The sequence below is a fragment of the Rhea pennata genome, chromosome 11 (genome assembly GCF_028389875.1).
Source record: "Rhea pennata isolate bPtePen1 chromosome 11, bPtePen1.pri, whole genome shotgun sequence".
NCBI lineage: Eukaryota > Metazoa > Chordata > Aves > Rheiformes > Rheidae > Rhea > Rhea pennata.
Window position 1 is genome coordinate 6,135,065 of NC_084673.1, and position 23,397 is coordinate 6,158,461.

The 23,397-nt window shown below is 50.8% G+C and overlaps 2 protein-coding genes across 4 annotated transcripts in view; one reads left to right on the forward strand and one right to left on the reverse strand.

Annotated features, from left to right (window-relative positions):
* The first annotated feature begins 4,046 nt into the window (after window positions 1-4,046).
* Window positions 4,047-8,317, forward strand: CD40LG (CD40 ligand). The gene is made up of 6 exons (XM_062584710.1): window positions 4,047-4,283; window positions 5,820-5,957; window positions 6,490-6,535; window positions 6,657-6,704; window positions 6,923-6,985; window positions 7,872-8,317. Exons 1-6 carry the CDS (start codon window positions 4,128-4,130, stop codon window positions 8,237-8,239), a joined length of 819 nt encoding a protein of 272 aa, XP_062440694.1. The 5' UTR covers window positions 4,047-4,127; the 3' UTR covers window positions 8,240-8,317.
* Window positions 8,318-11,565: 3,248 nt separating this feature from the next.
* Window positions 11,566-23,397, reverse strand: part of ARHGEF6 (Rac/Cdc42 guanine nucleotide exchange factor 6) — a 43,173-nt gene continuing 31,341 nt past the window's right edge. For 2 of the 3 annotated variants that reach the window (XM_062584408.1, XM_062584410.1), the window contains 8 exons: window positions 22,987-23,120; window positions 22,548-22,673; window positions 19,202-19,222; window positions 18,274-18,367; window positions 17,157-17,246; window positions 15,855-15,954; window positions 14,879-14,933; window positions 11,566-13,946 (listed from right to left, as the gene is read on the reverse strand). In XM_062584408.1, coding sequence (XP_062440392.1) covers window positions 13,806-13,946; window positions 14,879-14,933; window positions 15,855-15,954; window positions 17,157-17,246; window positions 18,274-18,367; window positions 19,202-19,222; window positions 22,548-22,673; window positions 22,987-23,120 — 761 coding nt within the window. In that variant the 3' untranslated portion in view covers window positions 11,566-13,805. The remainder of the gene's footprint in view (window positions 13,947-14,878; window positions 14,934-15,854; window positions 15,955-17,156; window positions 17,247-18,273; window positions 18,368-19,201; window positions 19,223-22,547; window positions 22,674-22,986; window positions 23,121-23,397) is intronic. The other variant, XM_062584409.1, reaches the window with a different exon arrangement.

Below are 23,397 nucleotides of genomic sequence, written 5' to 3' on the forward strand. Positions count from 1 at the left end.
GGCAAATGTCTTTCTTTTGTGACTCAGAATAAAATCTTCTTTCTGAATGTATTGTTCTCAAAACCCAACTTTTATTAGCTGTGAAGAATATGTGGGATAAGCATATTTTAAATAGCCAGTTACAAAACCACAGAGAGCACCCAGAAAAATCACTCTCTTTTCATCAGCTTTCACCTTACTGCGTTCATAAATGCTACTGGCATTTGACAGCTCACCGGGGCAGGCAACCGGATATTTTCTCGGTAAACAAAACTCTGAGCGCCGAGTGCAGTGGAGACAATTTGCTGATCAGCGGAAATACCACAACTAGGTCAATAGGAATGCAAGCGATGGATCACATTTTCCCATCGTCTCACCCGGCGGTTATCGGGCTGTAGGAACCACGCCACTTTGGCTTCACGGGAGGATGGTACAGCTGTGTTTGGAGTGATGAACTCTCTGAACATAACTGTGACCCTACTGGTTTCTCGGTGGTGGGCTCATGCTGAGCAGACTTCACCTTCCCTGGGTGTGGGCAGGTTCTTTGCTCTGGCATGAGGTCTGCTCTCCATTCCCCAGCATCTCTCCAGACCATGCCTCTCTTTCCCCAAGGATGTATCCCCTCTGCTACGCCCCCTCTGGTGTCTACTCCACCCAAGTGGCCAAAGAGGAGCAACCACAGTGTTGCCTGGACCTGGCATAGGCAAACACAGGTTTTGGCTTTATTCAAGACCTTGAAGACACAGGGTGTCTTTCCTCATCTCCACTATTCCCCATGTGAAACAGTGCGATGGACATCAGAGCACATCCCCTGGGCCATGCAATACCTGCAACTGCCAACAACACAGTGAACCCTGCTCTATCCTCCCAGGTTCTCTGGTGTTGGATGGCCAAGGTGACAGGGTGGACTGAAGGGATCTGCCTTCTCCTGCAGCCAGGACCTCTTTGGCGAAGTGATGCTGTCAGCTCTGCTCACGCTGCGCCCAGCATGGATGAAACCACCAGAGCAGACACCCAAGGAGTTGCTCCTACGCCAGCCTGCCAGGTCTGCAACAGCCACGAGAGCCAAGATGCGGGATGGCGGTGGGCTGGATAGCCGATATGAAGCAATGGTTTCCCAAAGAGGAGCTGTCAGCCGGCCCTCTCGGAGAGGCACACTGACGTAGCTGTACCAGGATTCCCCGTGTCATATTTTCCACCCGTTTCTGTTCGTCAGGGCGCTAGTGACTAGTGAGTCTTGATTTCCTCATTTTCAGAACAAGCTTGCTAGCCCTCTTGCAAAGTTTTGCATTGAGTACTCAAAACCGGAGCCTTTCCCCAGTCACCTCATCGAACCTGCCAGCCCCTCCGAGCGGGAGCCCCCAGCTCTGGCCTCCTCAGCAAGGTGCGTGCTATCCAGATAGCAAAATTGCTAGGGGTTTCCGGTGTTACTTACAGGTTCTTCTTATTTCGGTGAAACGGAGATGGGTAGCTATCCTGAAGCTGCTTGAAACAAGTTTCATCTGCAGGTGACAGCCAGGGCTTAGGAATATCTGTGTGAAACCTCACTTGCAGTTCTCTACACAACTCACTGCTGTGGTTTCACACATTTCAAGACTACCTTGATGCTCAGGATTCGGGGAAGGTATTAGGTAATGACTTCACATATCATTTTGGGTCTCATTTAAAGAGTTTCCCCAAATACGACTGTTAAATTTGGAGAAAATGCTGAAGAGCCTTGGAAAATGCTGATGAATGCCACCTGATTAAGCCATGGCACTAGGACTTGAAAACTAGGAGATAATGGTGATCTATGGTGGGATCCCAGGCCCTGCACATCAACTGGGCCATGGCTCTTGCCACGTGCGCTGGCTTTGGAGACGGCCACCACAAACTGGCTTTTTGCCCATGAGGGTAGCGAACTCTCCATTGCAGGGGCAGTGCCTTGGCACCAGGTTTCAGCTCATATACCTGTGAGGTGGCCAGGATTGCTGTTCCCAAAGATGATGCCAGCTGCAGGGTAAAAAGGAATGAAGCCACTGGCTTGGCAGTGCACTGTGGCTCATCCTTCGCACGGTGGGCTGTGAGCTCCAGTCAAGGACCAGATCCAAAGCCCTGCTGATGCCAAGGGAAACCTCTTTTGCCGTCTAGCACGGGGTGTCCCCAGCACCATCTAGGGTGATGCTTCTGCACAGCTGTGAAGCCAGTCCTGTCCTAGAGAGCTGGCAGAGCCAGGCAGCCCCAGGACAGAGAGATGGGTGGGCACACCGCCATGGGACAGAGAGATGGGTGGACACACCACACCCGCTGGCAGGGCACCCAGTGGCCGCACTGTCCTCTAGAAAACCAACGCAATGCTGAAGAGTGCAGCTGTATTCTCCCCTGGCCCCAGCACTGTCAGCCCCATGCCAAAGCTGCCCCTGGTGCTGGAGAGGTGACAGCCCAAGGGACAGCAAGGGCTGCGTGGCCCCAGGACGCCAGGCAAGATCTTGGCCCTGGGCCAATCGCTGCCCAGCCACTGAATTGCCTGCAGTGAAGCCCCTGGCACTGTCACATGCTTGTGACTTGGGTGCTATATTTAGGAACATGGTGACCTGTCAAGGTCAAATGCTGGCTTGGTTGCAGAGTTGTTTGTGCTTTGTTACCAGCGTTTGCATCTGCAGCTAACAGCGCCCTAACCACACAGGACAGGATGCGAGCAGGTGGGTAGGCAGCAACAGCAGACGCTGGACTCTATCCTGCAGGGTGCTGAGCAGCCTGAGAAGGTGCTGAGTCTCCTCTGCTCCCCAGGCTGCCAGCAAGCAGCACCCACACAGTGCCCTGCTACTTCCAGCAGGATCTGACCTTTTATTTGCTTTATGCACATCTGATAAGAGCATTGCCTTTAGCATATTACTTTCAAAACAACTTTACATGATGACTTGATCACTGCTTTAACACAGAGCCCCGGCCCTCCTTGCAGACAGCCATGCAGCCCTCGTCCTCTGCGTCCCAGCAGATGTCCAGATTTGTTCTCTTTCCACTAGCCTGGAGGATGGGAGATCTGCCCCTTGTTGCAAGCAGTGAGGACCCCTCTGCAGGTACCCCAAACTATTGCATGAATGCTGCATGGCCGGACAGGTGTCACATGTCCTGAGGAGCTCTGAATCCTGGTAAGCAAGGTACACGGTGGCAGGATGTTACTTCCGTGGTGCCAGCTGGAGAAGCAGAGGTTCAGTGTCACCATGGGATGCAAGGTTGAGGTTGCACGGAGGTTATTCGGGGAGGCCAGCAGCTGGCAGGAATGCCCAGCAGTCCCAAGAGCCCTTTCCATGCCTGTATAAATTGATATAGTTATTCCTCTATAAGTGAGGACATAGTCTGAGCATACATGTGCTCTTGGATGCAGAAGCACCTCGCTGGGGTACTGGGAAAGCTGTTGAAAATTTGTTTCCCTGAACAGAGGACCAAGAAGCAGCCTCAAGGTTAAAAGTCCTGCTGTCCATCAAGGGGCATGGAGGCTGGGCCCACACTGGGCTCCCAGGGCCCGCAGAGACGGCCCTTGCTCCAGGAGCATCCCATCCAACCGGGCAGAAGCCTCCTGTGCCCTTCATCCATGCAGAGCACCTGGCAAGGCCAGAAGCCACCACAGTCATCACAGTCCACTCGCTTCAGCCGAGTGGCTTAGCTGCAACCTCATCCTCCTCAGTGAAGGAACTAGAGAGCAAAAAGACTTTCCTCCCCTCTTGAGAAATGACCAGTTTCCACGTGCTTCCTCAGCCCTGGCAGCCCACACTGTGCTTCAGCAGCTCTGCCCAGGGAGTCACAGTCTTCATTTCTTTGAAGTCTATCAGCCGTGAGACAGCCATCCACAACAGGAAAAAAACCACTGGGGTACAGTCTGGAGTGTTTCGAAGGCAAATATGAATATATGGAATAAGAATTTGTAACTGCTTCTGGTAGGACGGTAGGAAAAAGCATGGAAGTGCACAAGAGAAGAAAGCCTAAGCAACCTTTTTTTTGTTGTGGGAGACGGTCGTGAACAAACGTACCCACTACGAAGAGTTTTTTCCAGGAAGTGTAGGTTGCTGCAACCTGTATCCCTTGAGTAGCGAGTGCTCACACAACAGTTCTCATGCTACGTGCAAGCAGCACATTTGAAGAGGGAGCCCCAGCAGCCTGCCCGGAGGATGAATGAACCCTACAGCCCCACAGCGCCCAGACCCATGACCAACACCTCGCCCAGCACCATGAAAATGTTCATGTGCTTCCTCACAGTATTTATGGTAGCACAGACGATTGGGACTGTACTGGTCTGTTTGTATCTTCACATGAAGATGGACAAGGTAAGTGCCGAGATATAGAGCTGGGGCTGCTGGATTGCTAACACGATTTGCCTTCAGCGCGGAGAGACCTGATAAATGCAAAGATGAAAACGCCACGAGGCGATGCCGGCCGCTGGACCGACGCAGGAGCGGCATCGATTGCGCCCGTGCTCTTGGTCCTGCTTTAACTCGCTGCTAAGCAAGCTGTGTGCTGACAACGAGAGATTTGTGCCCTCCTGTAACAAATCGGGGATGGATCGCTAACGAAGAGCCATTGCTAGCAAACCGAGCACTTGCTCTGCAAGGCGAGGAGAGCACGGCTTAAGCACACGCCGGGTTATTTTAGCCTTTGGGGGAGCTGCACGGTGGTTTTTCTGGTCCCGTAGAACTTGGCAGCTCTGTGACACCGAGGGGAAAGGGGGCCAGAAATAAATAACTTTTTTTTTAACGTTTTCATGTACTAGTAGTCATGTTACAGACAACTCGCTTCAGATGTTGTCTTTATGCTCTGGGAAGAAAAGAGCAGATCTCGATACTCTGACTTCTTTAAAGAGACGCTTTGTCAGTGATCGTGTTTCACCCCGGGGACATACTTACCAAAACTTTTAAAACTGAAGATCTGTTTCAAAGGTTGCCATGACTCCCGCTGAACCGTATGACGCTTATAAGCATTTACCTAAAACTATTTTCCTCCCCCCCCCCAAAAAAAAGAAAAAAGAGGCTGCCACTTACAGAAACTAAATGCATATAAACTCCAGAATGATTTCTCCTTACTAGCTACAAAGACACGGTCTTTAGTACTGGTTTTTAAATGGGGTGCCCCAGTTCACACTGAACTTCAAATGGGTGACTGCTGAGCTTCAAGGGTGGGCAGCAGCCCTCAGCGAGAGCGCTTTAAAAGCAAGGCGGGGGGCGGAAGGGGCCTGTCCGGGGCCGGAGGGCTGCAGCATCGGGGGGGCAGAGGCTCCCGGCAGGGCAAGACGGCGCCGCGCTGCGCCCGAGAAATGCTCTGCCTGTATTTCTTACTGCAGTTTAAATGGTTTTGGTTCTTTTCTCAGCATGCTGATCTTTTTCTAATCCTTTTTTTTTTTTTTTTTTTTTTTAACCTTGAAACTCTTGGCAGAATTCAGGCCCAATTCATCGGTCAGTTTGGTCTCTTAGAAACTTTTTGCTGTTAATAAACTTGATCCCAGGGCAGCCGTGCGGGGTCCCCGGTGCCGGCCGCAGCCGCCCCGAGCCCCTTGCTGCCGTTCCCGTGCCCCTCTCCCGAAACACCTTTGGGCAAACTTTTACCACTTGCCTTTTGGAGACGGTAGAGCAGAAACTCTGCTGAAGGAGGTGCTAGACCGCGGGTCTGGCCGGGACACGGAGCGATCCTCCGGCGCGGGCGCCTGCCCCTGCTCCGTGCCGGGGGCTCGTGCCCCTGCCCGGGGGCTGATGCTGGGCTTCGCCGGGCGCTTTTCGTCGCCGGAGGGAGGGGGGCCCCGCTCCGGCCCCGGCCGCTGCGCCCGTCCCCGCTGCGTCCCATTTACCCTCTCTCCTTTCCCTCGCTGGCAGATGGAAGAGGCGCTGAGCTTAAATGAAGATTACGTCTTCCTGCGGAAAGTACAGAAATGTCAGACGGCAGAAAGTCAGAAATCGAGCTTCTTGGACTGTGATAAGATTTTAAGAGGCTTCCAGGATCTCCAGTGCAAGGTAGAGCACTGCTGGAGGGCTGAGGACCCTGCTGCCGGTGGAGGGGGGCTCCCAGGCACCCGCCGCCCCCCCATCACCCACAGCTTTATTGAAAACCGCAGGTGTTATTTTTCCACTTTTCTCCTCGAGACGCTCTTGGCCGGCGCGTGCATGGCTGATGCCCGTGCGGCCGGCCCGCGTGCCTCCCAGGCCTGGCGTTCAAACGGCCCGAAAAGGGTTTTTATTTTTTTCCTCTTGGTGTGTTTTCAAATAACCTTTCCCAGCCGTGGTGTCTGAACTGCATAAAACCGCAGAGCCAGAGGCGCTGCTGGGGGCTCGGAGGCCTGGCCGCGCCGTGCACGGTGCTGCGGGAGCAGTCGGAGGGCTCGGTGGGCTCAGGCACCCTCCGCCGCCGGCCGGCAGGGCTGCGGTGGCCAAGGCAGCCTTTGCACAGAGGCTTTGAAACCTCTTGAGCCCCATATCTTAAAGAAAATTATATATATAAATATAAATATATATATATATATATATATAATTTTTGCTGCTCTTGCAGGACGGCGGGGTCAGCAAGGAGCAGCCGAAGTTCGAAATGCAGAAAGGTGAGCGCGGGGCCGGCGACGCTGGGTGCAGGGCACGGCGCTGGCCGCTCCACCAGCCGCTTTGCCCAAAGCCAGTGAAAATGAACACAAGATTAACCCCCCGCCCCCTTTCCCGTTGCAGGCCACGAGCGCTCCCACTCCAAGGGCAAGAACGAGACGGCGGCGGCAGGTGAGGCGCGGGGCCGGGGCGACGCTGGGCGCTCTGCTCCGCCGGGAATCCCGGTGCTGGGCGGACTGGGCGGGGGGCCGGATCCTGCCTCGCTCGGGGGGGGGGGGCGGGGGGTTTGCAGACCGTCTGGGCTGCATTTGGCCCACAAACACCAAGGCTGGGAGGGGGGGGGGGCATGCTGCTGCGGCACCGCTAACCGGGACCTTTTGCGCTTGCAGCGGAGAAGAGGCAGCCGATCGCCGCCCACCTGGCCGGGGCCAAGAGCAGCAAGGCGGTCCCAGGTACGAGGCAGCGCCTGCCTCGGCGCTCGGGCAGCTCGCCGCGCAGACGGGGCCGCGCCGCCGCCGCCGCCGCCGGCCCCGGCACCGAGGCTGGCCGGAGAGCGAGCGCCCGCGAGGTCGGGCGCTCGGCCCGGCGAGGATTTCTCAGGCTGAGCGCGCTCGATTTACTTAATTCTGGACTAACTGCCAGTAATTCGCAACTGCTCTTTCCATCTCTGACGCAGCAGTTCGCCCAGAGCTCAGTCTACCTGTGGAAAGCTTAGTCTTAGATAAGATCAAAGTGAGAAACTCGCTGCATTTTAAAACTCCCTGCTCAAGCATTTGTTGAGGTTATAAAGCAGAGACCAAAAGGCTGCCTGGAGCGGGAGGCTCGGGGCCGGAGGAACCGTCGCGGCGGGACGCGCCGCCGCCGCCGCCGCCGCAGCCCCGGCCCCGCAGCGGGCTCCTCGCCCTCGCTGCTCCCGCACGGGTCTCGCCGGGCTGCGGGAAGCGGAGGCACAAAAATATCCTCCCAGGTCTCGGCCGAGCCTGGCCCCAGGGCCACACGACCGATCCTCGGTGCCTCTGGCGGCAGTTTCGGTTCTGGGATGGGGGCACGTGAATATAGGGACCGGCGGGTTTTTTTTTTTTTTTTTTTTGGAGGGCTCGGAGGCCGTGCCGCCAAAAGCCGTGGGCAGGGCAGCCCGGGGCGACTGCTCGCAGCCCTCGGCCCCGAGCCCTCCCGGAGAAGACACCCAGCTGCTCCCACGGCGGCCAGAAACGCCGCGTTAAAGTGATCCTGGCCGCGGGCAAGGGGCACCTGCGTCCGAGGTGTCCCACCAGCGGCAGCCTGCCAGGCTGGTGTCCTGCATCTCCCAACTCACCAGCCATGTTCCCCCCCCCGCAGTTTTAGAGTGGAAGACGACGGGATACGCGCCCATGAACAGCCTGATCTCCTACCAGGCCGGGAAACTGAAGGTGGAAAGAGCAGGGCTCTACTACATCTACTCACAAGTCAGCTTCTGCACCAAGGCGACGGCTTCGGCACCGTTCACCCTCTATATTTATTTGTACCTCCCCATGGAAGACGACCGGCTCCTGCTGAAAGGACTGGACACGCACAGCACGTCGACAGCTTTCTGCGACCTCCAGTCCATCCGGGAGGGCGGCGTGTTCGAACTGCGGGAGGGCGACATGGTCTTTGTCAACGTGACAGACTCAACGCTAGTGAACTACAGCCACGGCAGCACCTACTTTGGCATCTTCAAGCTGTAGTGGGGAGGCCCGCCCCGGCTTTGCGGAGCAAAGGGTCTTTCCCTCTTTCCCCTATTTATGTTCCTCTGCATCTTTATTGTCTCATTTCTTAATTTGTATATTTTGTTATTTATTAATGAGGGCCCAGGGGCCTCCAGAACAGAAATGGAACAAAGTTTGAAAGTGTCGTTATTTGCACTTTGCTTTTTTCGTTGCCCCGTGGTTTTGTACGTGCCAGTGTCAAGGGGGTCTGAATCCTCCATGCCATGGGTGGCCCCGTGTGCCCGGCAGGGCAGATGTCCCGATTGTGTTGCATGAGCTTTATTTAGCAAAAACTCTCTCATCAGGGTTTCTTTCCTCATAACCTAGGACATCTCAGGGTGCTCCAGTTAAGCTAGGTTCAAGCTATACATATCTTTTGTATCAATCTGCTTGCAGAACTACGACGGAAAAACATTAAAAGGCTTAGGAACGTCTCCACTAAAGGAATCGATCAGCAGAACACTGTCCTTATGTGGTAACTGCTGGTGATGCATCATTGCCATCCCAACTGTCTACTTGGTCTCGAGAACCCCATTTTTTTCCACCCGTTCTTCTCTGCAGAGCTCAGCCAGCCTCCTTGCCATGTGTGGTGCTGGCTTGGCCCGGCTCGCACTGGCTGAAGCTCACCTTGCAGCAGAGAGGTGAGCGCTGGCCGCCAGCTGCCTGCCGATTTCAGAGCAGAGCTTTGGTGAGGCTCTGGCGGTGCTCAGCTCTCAGTGACTGAATCCACTGGCGAGACCTCCTCCTCCCATCCCTGCAGGGAGAGGACCTTCTGCCTGTGGGTTGTTTCACTCCCCTGTGGAAGGGCCACTGGCCACCGCCATCAAATTTGGACCTCTTCTGGGGCTGCCTCACCCAGGAGGAATGGGAAAGCACTGGGCTGGGTCAGGAATAACCACTCTTTTCTAGCCCTCCAAGATGTACATGCAGGGCATCTTCTGGCTGTCCTCAGTGAGGACATGTCCATGTCAGCATGGCTTCCTGGAGCTTCAGAAGAGCAACACTACGCAGATGGGCCAAGTCTCGTCTTGGGCAGGGGTGACCCAGGCACCGTCACACACCGGCGGGCTCCCTGCCCCTCATCCCTCCTGGCTCGACAGGTGTGGAAGATGCCCTGGGCCATAGTAGAGGTCAAGGATGTTGATGCAGCACCTTTTTTTTTCACCTGAAGATGCCAAGTGGTGGTGCGCCTGGGGTCAGTTGCAGAGGTCACGCTTATCTGAGTGCAGAAGTCTGGAAATACTGCTGGAAGTCACCAGGTTTGCAAGTGGAAGCGTTCTCAGATTCGGACAATCTTTAGGGTTTAGCACGTGGGAACCTGTGAGCTGCAGAGGAACCGCGCGCGGCTGACGCGGTGCAACGCGCTCCGGCAGTCGTGTCTCCACGGTGCCGGCGATCCTGTCCCCGGCGAAACGCGGGAGCGCGGCACGGGGGGGGGGGCGCAGCCCCGCCGGAGCCGCTTGGCACCCCGCAGGGCGCGAGGCTCGGCGTGGGAGAGATTTGCATGGGACACTAGAGGAAACAAAACAAAACAAAAACAAAAAAAAGGCACAAAACAGCTAAATAAAATGCAAGCGGCCGTCTCCGCCTGCACGCGGGGCTCCCGGCGGAGGCGGGGGATCGCTGCCCGCCGAGCCCCTCGGCTGCGCGTCCCGAGGCTTCTGCTTCTTGCGCTGCGTCTCGGCTTGCCAAAAATAGCCCCGTGGGATTCAGACGCGAGGTCGCGCGTGGGAGGGGAGGAGACGCGGTCGCTGCCGTCCCGCAGCGGCTTTCTCCCGAGCAGCCTCGGTTTGTGCCCGGGCCCCTGCTCGGGGCCTCGGCAGGCTCCTCTGCCCGGCCCCACGGAAAGTTTGAAGGTCATTGATACATCGATTTTTTTTCCCCCTCTCCACAGGACCTTTTCTGTGGCTTCTCGGGCTGTGGATTTTACAGTTTCCAAAGGTGATTTTCTTCTTTTTAAGTGAAGCAGACGCCATCCTCCGGTGTGTCGGCGTGAGTGGTGCCGGCAGCAGGACGGTCGCCCGGTGGGAGAGGGCTCGCAGGCGTATGCTGGGGGATTTATTTTTTCCTTTTTGTGTAAGAAATGACCCCTCCAAAAAAAAAAAAGAAAATGTTGCAGTGACCAAGCCGGCCTCGCTCAGCTCGTGCCCCGGCACCGGAGCTGCCGGGACAGCGAGGGCGCCCGCTGCACTCTGCGGCTCTCCGCGCGCCCGCGGCGGCTCGGGCTCACCTGTCTCATTAATTCGGGGTCTCTTTTCACTTTGCATTACAGGCACCGACGCCTTGCGAGAGGGTGCGAAACGCAGCCAAATGCGAAAGCCGGTGCCGCGTGCTGCCCTCGAGGCCGCGCAGTCCCGAGCGCGAGAGCGGGCAGAGCGGGGCGAGCAGCCCGCCGCGAGCGCCAGCGGGAGCCTCCGGGGCTTCCGCAGCCACCAGCCGTGCCGGTGGTTTGGGCTGCACGGATTCAGCTGCGTTTTTCTCTGTTTCCAGGCGGACGGTCGCTCGGAGGCTGCCCCCAGCCCCGGCGCTCGGAGGATGCTTGTGCTGCTGCATCAGCGCTCAGGTCTGCAAGGGGCCTGTTTGCAGTGTTGCGGGTCCCCCGTGGTGTATCCAGCAGGAGACTCACGCATTTGCGGAGGGAGGGCAGGGTTTGACTCCCCTTCTAGCCGTCGCGGGGGAGAGCAGCCGTCCTCCCGGGCTGCCTTTAGACTCAACTTGGCGGCAGCCACCGCCAGGCTTGGGCCTCAGCCGCGGCGTGTCACTACCGAAAGAGTTAAGAATACCAGCAGGCAGGAGAAGTCTTGTCCAAGCGGTAGACCAAAGGAAATCCTGTCACCACACCTAATCCCCAGAAAAAAAAACATGCACAAACTATACCAAAAAAAAAAAAAAAAAAACCCAACACCTTCCAACAGGCAGGAAGTGATTTATCTACAGAAAGCAACCGACCGATGCGGCAAAGAGCAGCTCTTTCTCCATAAAGTATCCTAGCTAGCAAAACGCAGGCAGGGCTTGAGGGATGAAACCGTGTCCGCTTCGCCTCGGAAAGGGCTGAGACGCCGGCGCAACCCTCCGCGCCGTCCCCCGCAGCGGCGTCGAGCGGATCGGGGCGCGCGAGGCGCCGGCACCGCTCTGTATTTCGAGCGGCTCTCCCGACCCCGCCGCCGGGGCCCTTGGGCTGCTCGCGGCCGGCAGGACGCGTCGCCCGGCGCCGCCAGGTTCTCACGCACAGCGCTGACCTGCTTTCCTGGGGCCAGTCCCGGAGGAAAACGGGAGGGGGAAACAACGGAAGCGGCACAGCGAGCTAAGAAGCGAGTTTTATCCTTCTTTATTTGTTGAAAATGTCAATTAAAAAACTGTTCAAAATAAAAACATGTTAGAAAAGTTGAACTTGCATAAGTAGTAACAGTAAATAAACCTACATGACAAAGATAAACTGGAAGGCAGCTGACAACATCCATCTAAAGACAGACTCACTGGAACCTATTTACAAAGCGCTGTAAACAAAGTAAATATGGAAACATTGCTGTCCATCCGGCATGGCTTCTTTTCCTTTTTTATTTTATATTTTCTTGTCTTTTTTGGCTTCTAGCTCTTGACAAACACTTGATCCAAAATGTCCCAGTGTGCCCTCCATCACATTACATCTTATGAACATGCATATGTACACAGCACAGGTTTCAACTAAACTGGGGGACAGCAGGCAAATATTTCTAGCCTTTCCTAGGAGTACAAATGATCCATTAGTTTGCTTCTTTGCACTGATTGCACATCGTGAGTTAGGCCTTAGCCCACTTTTGGGCTTGACTAGATGATGCCAGGAGGCTGCTGCAGCCCTGTTACAGGGTGTCTGGGCAACGCATCCCAAAACAGCAGCATAAGCTGACTTCAGGCTCAGCCACGCCAGCGCGAGCAGCAAAGGGACACCATCCTGGCAAGGGATTAACCAGCATAGTAGCACTTGACTGCTGTCCCAACAAATGTCAAATGCATGCCCAGGTGAGGGTGCAGAGAGCTACCACCTAGCTGGGATGCTCTGGGGTTGGCAAGTGTAGCCAGAAGCCAGAGCAAAAAACACACAAAAAACCCTATTTTGTCCCCAAAACAGCTTAGAATTAAATGGGGATGTTTTTTAAATTCCTTGTGATGTTTTTGGAGTTTAGCTCTCCCCAAACACCATTTGCTATGCTCTGGTTGAATTTTAATTGCAAGGAAGGAGTTTGCAGCTATTGCCTCTATTTTATCCTTCATGAATAATATAATGGTCTGACTGTGTAATGAGCTGTGGTGTGTCTGCATACCCTGGGACCACACTGCCCTGTGATTTTCATAAGACTTATCATTACCTTTAATAGAAGATTAGTTTTATAATGCTGCTAAGAGGAAAGGAAAACTTCAGTTATAAACTAGGGTGTAACACCAAATAGGATGAAGATACCTGATACATATGCATGTTGTCTGTGTGCTGTGCTTGAGGAGCTGTGCAGGGAGCCGGAAGGGTGCTACACGTCATTGCCCCAGGAGCATTCCAGCTCTTGTCAAAGTGTGAACAGAGATACCTTTCCTATCCCAAGAGAAATTTCCTTTTTCCTAGAACAAGCCCCTTTGGGGCGATGGGGGAGAAGTGGCCATTGGGAGCAGGGAACAAGCATATTTTGGGTCTTCTTTTGTCAAGCAGTGTTTGCATTTCATATGGAGAAAAGCATGTACTGCAAGGGGAGCACAGCAAAACTATCAACTCATACAATATCTGGACACTCAAAGTGAAAATGCAGCAGGGTGTAGGGGTTGCAGGTCATGCATAAGAAAAGGTACTGGGGCAGAACAGCAGGTACCTGTTGTGCTAACTGCGAGCTGTTAGGAGGCAGTACTGTGCAACATACCTTCCCATGCGCTCTGACAGGTGCTCCAGATCTGACTTCCCCAAGGACTTAAAATGTCTTCATGGTAATTGCACATTTTAATCAGTATCAAGGCCACATGGGAACCACAGTATTGCTGGGCTCTAATTCGCTACAGTCAACTAATGGGGGGAAAAAAGTGGATGGGAAAGGTTTCCCCAGTTGTGATTAACTGAAGAGAGGAGCATGGTGATTTTTGGTTTTTGCTCAATGCCAACTCAATAACATTTTCATTCAATAAATAGGTACCGGAGCTTTTAAAAGAATGAAAGCATTAAAAAGTGCTTACATTTCCTCTCTAGGAAACTATTGCCAAACCCCTTTGTGAGTGGCAATGATTAGCAGAGCTTGTATTTGCTTCCAGTAGCAGGTAGGATGAGGTATTAGTTGCTGCAGAAGAATTGTGAATTATGGACCGCTTCCTTATCGTTTTAACTGTGATTGTTTCTATGTTTGTTTTATTTCCTCATAGGATAAAAAAAAAAAAAAAAAAAAAAAAACTATTATTTTTCTGTGTGACTTATTTTTTGGTAACAAAATCCCCCAAACCAACAAAATAAGGAGCAAGAAGAGGCAAAGGATCCAGTTCTGCTTCCCGAAAAACACCTGAGGTCACACACCACTGCCAGCAGCTTCTCCCAGATTCAGGCTATCAGAGACGACTTGCGCCCTGTGTCCTCCCTGGCACACTCGTCTGTCTGCTTTAGCAGCCTTCTAACCAACTTCTCCAAGTCTTTCCTTGATTTAAGTTCTTCCTCCAAACACTGCTTCATCCTTTTGTTCTCCTGTGAGGTGAAAAATAAAGGAACAAAGATGCAGCTAACGCCCACGCACTTTATGTAGTGATGTACTTCTGCACGTCTAGCTGCCTGTGGCTTGGAGGTGATAAAATACCAGGATCTGACAGGTTAATGCCAGTTTGCAAGGACAAAAAATACAAGTTATCTGCAGTCAGATAGGCTCCAGCAGAGCCTTACTACCTTACAGACCTGCATAAAAGCCCCAGCAACTTTGAGCAGTCAGAAACATTCTCCTGAAAACCTTATTCCAAGCCTGATTTGAAGATCCTGTCCTCCTGCTGTGGTGTTCCCCATATTCAGGCTTGGGGCTGGAGGGAAGAGGATGCATTTCCCCTGAGCCCACAAGCACCTGCCATCTACCATACTCCTATCAAAAGAACAGTCAAGTTGAAAGAGAATTTAGACTTAGAGGGAAACTTCCATGTTACAGCAAAGGCCAAGTAGTCCCTTCCTCATGCTGGCTCTGGTACTCAAGTGACTACGTGGTGAGCTGATCCAGGGAGCTAAACTGGGAGAAAACTAGCCCAGCAAGGAGTGAATTTTTTTTTTTTTTTTTTTTTTTTTTTTTTTTTTGTCCTGAGTCACCCGTGAACCCACAGCACTGATGTAAAGGGCTGCACGGCCGCGGGACGGCAGGCTGCAGCTCTCCCCCATTGCGGCAGACAGACACACTACCTAAACAGCACTGCGGGCATAGCACCGCACAGCTCCCGCAGCAAGCGGCAGGGGTGACTCGCACTAAGCACCTGTAGGATCAGGTCTGCAATCTGCAGGACTTTTCCTCAGCAGCAGTTAAATATCCTTTTGTTCTCCTGTGAGAAGAACCTGCCAGTCAAACATGATGCCCCCAAGCACCTAAGAGCTGCTCTGGTTGGCTTTTGATCTACCCACAGCACAAACAAAACCACTCAGATTACCTGCTTCAGTTCTTTGACTTCATCTTTCAGTGCATAAACCGTGTCAACCAGGCTCCTACAAAAACAGGAATCCCAAAAAAAACTGAAACAGAGAAAACTAAAGTGCAATAAAACAAGAGAATGGGATTGTTGTGACGGAGACACTAATAGGAAGGTGCTTCTGGCTTCTGTTTTTCTCTGCTGCCCATTGCAATGGCACTGTCATTGCTGCCTATGAGGGCACTCTGAAAACACTGTTCAGAAGCATTTATTGGCCACTGGTCCAAAATTCAAAGATCTTTTCTTAAAACTGGAGAAAAATACCCCATTCTGCTGGCTTTAAATTATCAACAAAGTTCTGCAGCTTTGGCTTCCTTGTTTATGCTACTGCAAAAAATAATAATAATTTTTAAACTGGAAGTGCCTAAGTATCTTTCATAAAATTACCTTGATTCCTTGAGGTTATGTTGCAAAAGAAAAGAAAGGAATGCACTGTCTGGGCTGGAAAGAGAGCAGGCCTGTGCAATCACCCAGACACTGGAGCTCCATGAGAGTGCTCCAAGACAGCATTGCCCAGGTGATGACACGGAAGGGCTTCCAATAAGTAGCAGTAGCCAAGTACATCAGGAGTGCAAGAAAATTCAGCTGGTTCAGTCCTCCCTGACACTATTAACAAAATCAAGGACTCAATAAACTGGCTCTTGGAGCCTGGCATACCAACCCGCAGAGGGCTACAGCCAGTTCAAAGCAGCTGGGAATGTGGCTCTGTTCGCTAAAAGGGACAAATTCTCTACAGAAATAGCCCAGAGTTCCTCGCACAGCCAGGACCCCAGCGAGGACGGAGACTGCAGTCTCTGTCATGCTGTGACCACACCTGGCTATTCTGAGCTCCTCACTAGCTGTGCTGCTCTGCGGAAATGTAGGAGGGGGCATTAGTTCTTAACATCCTTCCAAAAAGCAACACGGGAATCTGCAAGTGGGGAGCGGTCTCACTTACTTTTCCTCTGTGACAGTCTGACCGTTGCTTCTCGTTTCTTCTATGATGATTTTCTCTTCCTCGGGAAGAAGGACTTGGGGGATGGAGTCTTTACGGGAGCCTGGGTACAAGAATTACTCATCAGGAAGAGAAACAGAGACTCTCCCTGACGCCTACGCCGTGCCAGAGACAGCACTGCAAATTCATATGTTGTTCACCTCCTCTGCAAACCTGGGACACAGCGGGGAACTGGGAGCTCAAGCAGATGCACAGCTCCCAGCACAGACCCCTGCGCTGCCCCCCTTGAATCCCCAACCTGTGCATGGGGGCCACCCCAGAGCCCTCTGCCCTTGAGCTAGCAGCCCCAATGCCTTGCACTCAGCTTTTGTTCAAGCCCAGTGAATGCAGAGGGGATGGAGCCAGCCAGGACATGGCTGCTGGTAACAGAAGCTAGCCCTGCTGTGCATCCCTCAGTGCGCGTGACAAGGTATTAAACACATGCACGTGGCCCCAGCCTGGAAACATGCCACGGCTTGAATGCTTGCTGTGACACCCACAGTAATTCCTGTTCTCTATGCAGGAAAAACTGAAAGGGGGGGGAGCACTTTGGTGAGACCTAAACATGCATGTATGCGCTCTACTGTGCAGGGAGGGACTTGGGTGTCTGTCACGGTTAAATATGGGCTTATACACTTTGCTGAACTGGAGCTAAAGCAGCAAGTGGAAAGATTTCAAGAATGCTCAGTGCACCAAAAGCTACATTTAGGTAATATAAATGAAATCATTTGATCAGGGTCAAGAGTCCTTGGGAGAAATATGGTCCTCCATTTTTAAATGTACCATTATTTCCTATTTTACTGATTTAATTTGACATCTCACCAGTAATGTTAAATAGTTTTATTTCCAGAGTTTAAGATGTTAGATAGTCAAGTTCTTATGAAGCTGCTAGTTCTTAAATACGTAGCTGATTGAGAGATAATATTCATGCTTCCTTTCTAAAGCTATATGCAACCAAAGATTACCATCAGGTTTTCATGCTGACAGCCACAGGCACTGACTAGGTTTGTTTAATTCCTAACAAGTGCTAGTGATGTAGCTGTGTCTCATCTACCCTCCTACTTACTCATTCTCTGTGTTTAGAAGAAAAACAATGGCAAATAAACCACTAGGCAGATGAAGCTTCCTTATCTTGAAGATTGAACACCACACAGTTTCCTAGCAGAAGCCTGATTGCTGCATGATGCAACCATCTGTTTTTTCCCAGAGAGGTTATCAGTGCAGCAGACTGAGAAGAAGAATTAAATAATCTGGTTGTGTGCCCACCTGAACTGAGGGCTTGCTGGAAGCCTGCCCCGGTACAGTATGCCTCGATCACCTTCAGGATCTGAGCATCTTCTTCTAATGCAGCAGTACCTGTAAAACATTACAGACAACAACTATCACTAAAAGCAAACTGCTCTGGCTTCATCCCTCCCAGCCCTTGCTCCAGAGACGAGCGTGTTGGTGCCCTAACTGACACTGTCTCTGCAAGCTTGCCCAACTCCTTTCTGAGCTTCTTTACACTTTCTGGCCTTTGCAGCATCCTGTGGCACTGAGCACCATGACTGAACGGTATGAAAACACACTTCCAGCTGCTTATCTCAGCAAAAGTCAGGGGGTGATGAATGACTTTGGCCGAGGAGAGCACTTGGACCTGGGTAGGCAGAGTAGCCCTCCTAGTAACGGTTCCCAGAGGAAATAAGTGTACCCATGACATCTGGTACAGCCGTGCCACAGCAGGATTGGGAAATGGAAAGTCCTCATTTCAAACTCTGGATCAATACTGTCTTCTCAAGTAAGACAACTGACCTCCAGCTTTTTATTGCTGCAGCTCACCAACTGACCAAGGCCCTTCACATAAAACCCAATAGGAGTGTCCCAAAATGGACTCCAGGCAGTTGTCTGAATTACCTTCTTTGCAGGTGAACACTCTGCATGGGTAGAGCCTTTTCTGTTCCCTGGTCCCCTATGAAAACGGATGCAGGACCTGATGGCATGGACAGATAAGAGCTTGTCCAAGCTCTCATCTTGCTCTCTATGATGTGTACTGTGCTCTCCCAGATCTGTTTTGATGATTGTTTGCTGATGTACTTTTAATGCAGTTTTTAACAGCTCCAAAGCGGTTCCCACACTTCATAGCCAGCAAAAGATTATCCACAACCACCTTATTCTGTGCTAGCAATCACAGTGAGGACAGCAGCATTGCTCAGTAGTTCTGACTCAGAGGGCAAGTATACAAGGTGGAAGAACACTGCACTTCCAGTCACCTCCCATGAACAGCAGCACATAGACCTGCTCATGTGTCTCATCATTTACTGCAAGAAAGGAGGCTCTACAAAGCTTGTGGAGATTACTGAGCAAACAGAAACCTCAGAAAAGAAAAGAAAAATTCAGCACTTACTTTTCCTAATAACAAACTCTTCATCAGAAGCTTTTCTCTCAGTTTTCCTTTTCGGAAGAAATTTCTTCATTGTTTTTGGACTCTTGCTGGAATCCTATAGAGAAACAGACTCCCGTGTTTAAACAGAACCAAAGGTAGCTTAAACGAAGGAGCAGCTCAGGTTGAACACAGCTATCCATGTTATGCACAACACGAGAGAACTACAAAGCAGACAATGACAAAATTGGGGAAAACAATGCTTTTTGCCTTCCCCATGTACTACACGTGCAGCCAGGGCTCCCTCTAATAGCAGTGGGAATTGCACCTGCAGATCTAGGACAGGACACAGTTCTTCAGTGAATGCAATCCTTAGCTAATATCCTTTAGCTAGAGAATTCAAAAACACTCCCAGTTCTTTTGGTCTCTTTACCAGTTCTGTGGGCTTTGTTAGAAAACTCTATAATATTGGTTATTTCCTTGACTCCATTTTTATTTCTAATATAAAACAGTTGATAAATGACATTGTTTCTAAATGCACACAATTTATTTGAGAGTATAAATACCCTCATAAACATACATTGGAAACAAATACACATAAAGTTAGTGTCTGCTATGAATCCATAAGTAAGAAGCAAAAGCTTTTATCTCCTTCACTGGATTATGAGTCTTGCTCATTTGGAGCAAATTAGTGTATTAGTAGGTTACATGCAACATAAATTTTAAGGAACATCTTAAAAAAGCAGAAGAGGCACACCAGGAAATTTCAGTATCATAGTCCTAAATTCTTGTTGAGATTTCTCTCAAAATATATTTGCCAATCACAATTGACTCTCATGTTACTGTACTGATATCGCCAGGCAAAATTAGGGTCATGCAAGCACAAGAAGCATGAACAGAAAGAACAAGCATTCTTTGCCACAATAAGTCAAAGAGATGTATCTACTCTTACCTTTAAGATATAAGACATCCTCTACAATGAATATGCAAAGAAAGAGAAGATGAGTGTGAGAGGTTGATGATCTTATTGACCAAGTCCATTAAATCCACAATTCTAAAACACGTTTGAATGTTAGTGTTGCGATTAATGTGTCACGCCCTCTGTACTGGTTTTAGAGCACTATCAGCATGCAAAGGAGCATGGTGTCATGCAAAACCGAAAAAATTACATGTCAAATGCATGGTCAGTGGGCATTAATACACTCTAAACACATCAAAATAGAGCACATGCCTCCTTGGTTAGCAGTAGACTTCTGAAGATATTGCCTGTTTAGGAGAATGCCTCTTGGAAAGGCAGCAGGCGGAGAGGACTGCAGCACCCAAACGCCTGCCAAGAGCCAACTCTGCAGCTGCCCGGTGCACCTGGCTCCGTCCAAGCCCTGGGAGCCACATGGGGCTTGGCTCCGTACTCAGTACTGGTCTCACCAGCTTTGGACTGACCCAGCAGGGTTGAAGGGATGCTCTGGACACCTTGGTGACAATCCCCCAGCACCATGTCTCCTCGAAGGAAGACATGTGCCATGTCTCCAAAGGGAAACAAAGACTGTGCGGTCCCATCCTACACTAGCAGAAGCCAATTAAAGCAACACTGGATGTCTGAAAATGTATAATCTTTTAATCAAACTCCCCCACTCCATTCCCTGCAAATAACCTTTGAAACTTCCCAGAGGGACCTGTTCTCCTCACTGGGAACCTGACAGCGTCAGGCATTGGCGTGGTGGGATTTCCCGGCTCCTGCTCCAGGAATGGGACTTCCCTGGAATGTCCTGGGGAGGGTCCAAGCCTGGCTGTCCCTGGGGCTGTGCAGAGGGCTCTCGGCATGGGGAGCTGGGCAGCTCTCCCGCAGATCTGGCCACTGGAACTAACGAATCCCCAGGTTACAAACCCATCACCTAATGCAAAGCAGGTTACTTAAAAAAAAAATAGAAATCATCTGTAAGTCTTTCTCACTTTGCTAACCTGAATCCAGACTCATCGCTTTACCCACAGCACCTGCTTTGTCATTTCAAATGATTACTGGAAACAGAACAGGAAAAATGACCCAATTTCAATGGAAATAACAACAGTGATGTGTGGTACGTAAGCAGGTTCTGGGGTTTCCTGAATATAGCAAGGTATGAGGAAATGCACAACACTGTGCCATCCCATCCTACACTAGCAGAAGCCAATTAAAGCAGCAATGGATGTCTGAAAATGCATAATCTTTTACTCAAACTCCCCCACTCCATTCCCTGCAAATAACCTTTGAAACTTGTATTCATTTATTTTATCCTCATAATAGAAACATACTTTGCTCTGAGCTATCGGCACAGTTTATTTTCTGTCCTACTTTATTTTTTTTCATTTTTAAATACAGTGAAATACGAGTTCTGCTTAGTGATTGAATATTCTGGGTCTGGAAGGAGGGACACGGCAGACAAAAATCTGCTTGGGCCAACAACCATACGTATTTTATGTCTGGCATCACATGCCTGTCTCCACAAGTCTCTCTGCATTTAAGAGGAGAGCAGCCTGCTAGGCTCGCACAGGTTGGCCTTTAGAGCCTTAAAATCACGTTGTGCACTTTCAGCTCTGCTCCAGCTCCGAGTGGAGTCCACTGGACTTTTGGTTTCCAATGATATGCTCAGCCAACTCGGTCAAGTATTGGAGCTGCCAGGGAGCCTTGAGTCAGTCATGTTTTCTTATAACTTGTTTCAGCTAGCAAAATGTTTGCAACAGGCAAAGCTTCATTTCCCAAGCTCCGCTTGCAGTCTAGGCAAAAAAAAAGAGCCTAAGCTGCTCAGCTGTGGCCACTTGGTCCCATCCAACCAACTGGCAGCTGTGGAAAATGACTGCAAGCCCAAGCCTAATGCAAGGAAAATCTTTTCATTATCTGGAGATTTTCTAGCCTCAGCAGGGTCTTTATAAGAAGGATCATTAGAGGCAAGTGAGGGCTGCACCCACTGCTTTCCACAGTAGGTCTGTGATACTGCTGTTCTCATGCAAACCATGGTTTTGGGTCCTTCTACACCTTGCATGCCACCATCCAGCCCAGGAGCATTGGCACATCCTGTTGGGCTCCCTGTCTGCACAGCCACTGCTGAAAAAACTCTCACGTCCTTTTAATGCAGATAGTTTTAACTCCTGCTCTGTGGGCAGGGAATAACTAAGAAAGTGTAAAGGATTGTGGCATTAATGATATTGCTCAATCTGTGTTTTTGTCCTGTGTTAAAAATAAATGTTTGTACTTTCACACAGAAAAGCTTCTCCTCAAAATAAAGCCCCATCCTACATTTTAATTCACCATGCAAACAAGAAACTGTTTAGTCTACATTAGGGATTTGGAACATGCAAAGATTAAAGGTCATTTTCAATTTGTTTGCTTGTTTTTTGAACAATTTAATTTCCAAACTGAAATTTATTATTTTACGAATTTTAAGAAATAAACATAACAGAACACCACGATGCCACCTAAAATCTCTGCCTGAAGCAGCAGCCCCACAGCTCCTCTGGCTACCAGGCTTTCTGTCCCGGAGAGCCGGGGGGCTGAGCTGGCAGCAGCGTGCGAGCCCCCTCCCTATGCCATGCCGCGCCGCACCACGCTCGGAGCCCCAGGCACCGACGCTCCCAGGGCTGCTGTACCCAGAAAGGCCAGTGACTCAGAACCGGAGTGCTGTATCAGTAAGAGGAACGTTACCTGAGTTACCAGTGAGTAATCCCAAAAGTTTAACGTGAGGTAGGGAAGGAGAGCATTGCAGTTACCGCAGGGGGTGAGAATAGGAGCTGGGTTTTATTTTGGGTTTCCCCACATCACCGTCCCAGGGGCCTCCTACCTCCCAGGCTCGGGGTTTCTGCTGGGGAAGCAATCGCGCAGGCCTGCTGCATCTCAGCAGGTTGCAGGTACGTAAAACACTCAGGTAGGCTGTGAAGGAGGGCTGAGCACAACTGCAGGACTGATGACACCCAGCAGCCAAGAGCGATGTGGACCACAGCAATGAAATCCTTGCACCTGCATCGCAGGGCACTGTCACTGACTGAGAGTGAGCTAGGGCAGCCGACTGAAAACACTGAGAATGGGACACTGACCGTGCAAATGCACATGCTGAAGCTCCACTCGCAGCATAAAGTTGCAGTGACAAGCATCCATCACACATGTTTGCAGGCCGGGGTGTGACTTGCACAGTATTTTCTCTTAACATAGCCATTGACCAAGAGTAATAAACATAAGCTCCTGTACCCTCATCATGAGATAAGAAATCTGGGCACAAACACTGGAGACTGTCATGAAATGATGGCACCCTGCATGCACAGGGGATTACCTCTTTGTAACTCAGCGCTGCTGATGGTCTGAGAGGAGGAGCAGGGCGGAGACAACTCAAGCTCCAAGGCTTGAGGATTTTGGGGGGCTCCAATGGGCCACGAATCTGTCCAGGTGAACTAAATGTCTGAGAAAATAGATGAGAAACAATGAAGACTTGGCCACCAAACAAATTATTCAAACAGAGGGCAACAGACAAAGCTTCACTATGAACTCCTTTAAGACACGTAGGTTGCAATCAAAATAGGGCAGGATATAGAAAAATGCTATGAGCAGTGCTGGTTGTGAACTACGTGGCTACAAACAAAACTGCAGTGATGCAAAAAGTTCTAGAGCTGTACAAATTATCTCGCTATCAAGGTGGCACTGCAGAAAAAGAGAGATCAGCCAGTGCTGAGAAACAAGAGGCAACAAGATAGGCTGGGGTGAAATACACTTACCGAATGAGCACTCCAGGACTGTGTTTTGGATATGATGTTGCACGTCCCTTTGGTGAGCCTTTGCAAATGGTCTAGCCATTCGTGCAAGTCCTGGCTGCTGCTGCAGGACACAGTGATCCGCTCTGTCATGTTCCCTGCAGCAGAGGGTTAAATAACATTCCTTAGCAAATGGCAGAGACCCAGGAAGAAACATAAGATAAGCTCAACTCATTATGACAGCAAGCAACTCCTCAGTTTGCAAAGCCCAGTGGCTTCAGAAAAGCCAGTGCAAAGACGTGACTGCCGGTTCTGTTTTGGGCACTCAGTCCCCAAAAGTATGAATGAAAAAGATAAGGAAAACGGAGGGATGAAAGCGTGCAAAATTGTTTAAAGATAAAAGTGAGCAAATGCAGTAATTCATTGATTAATGGG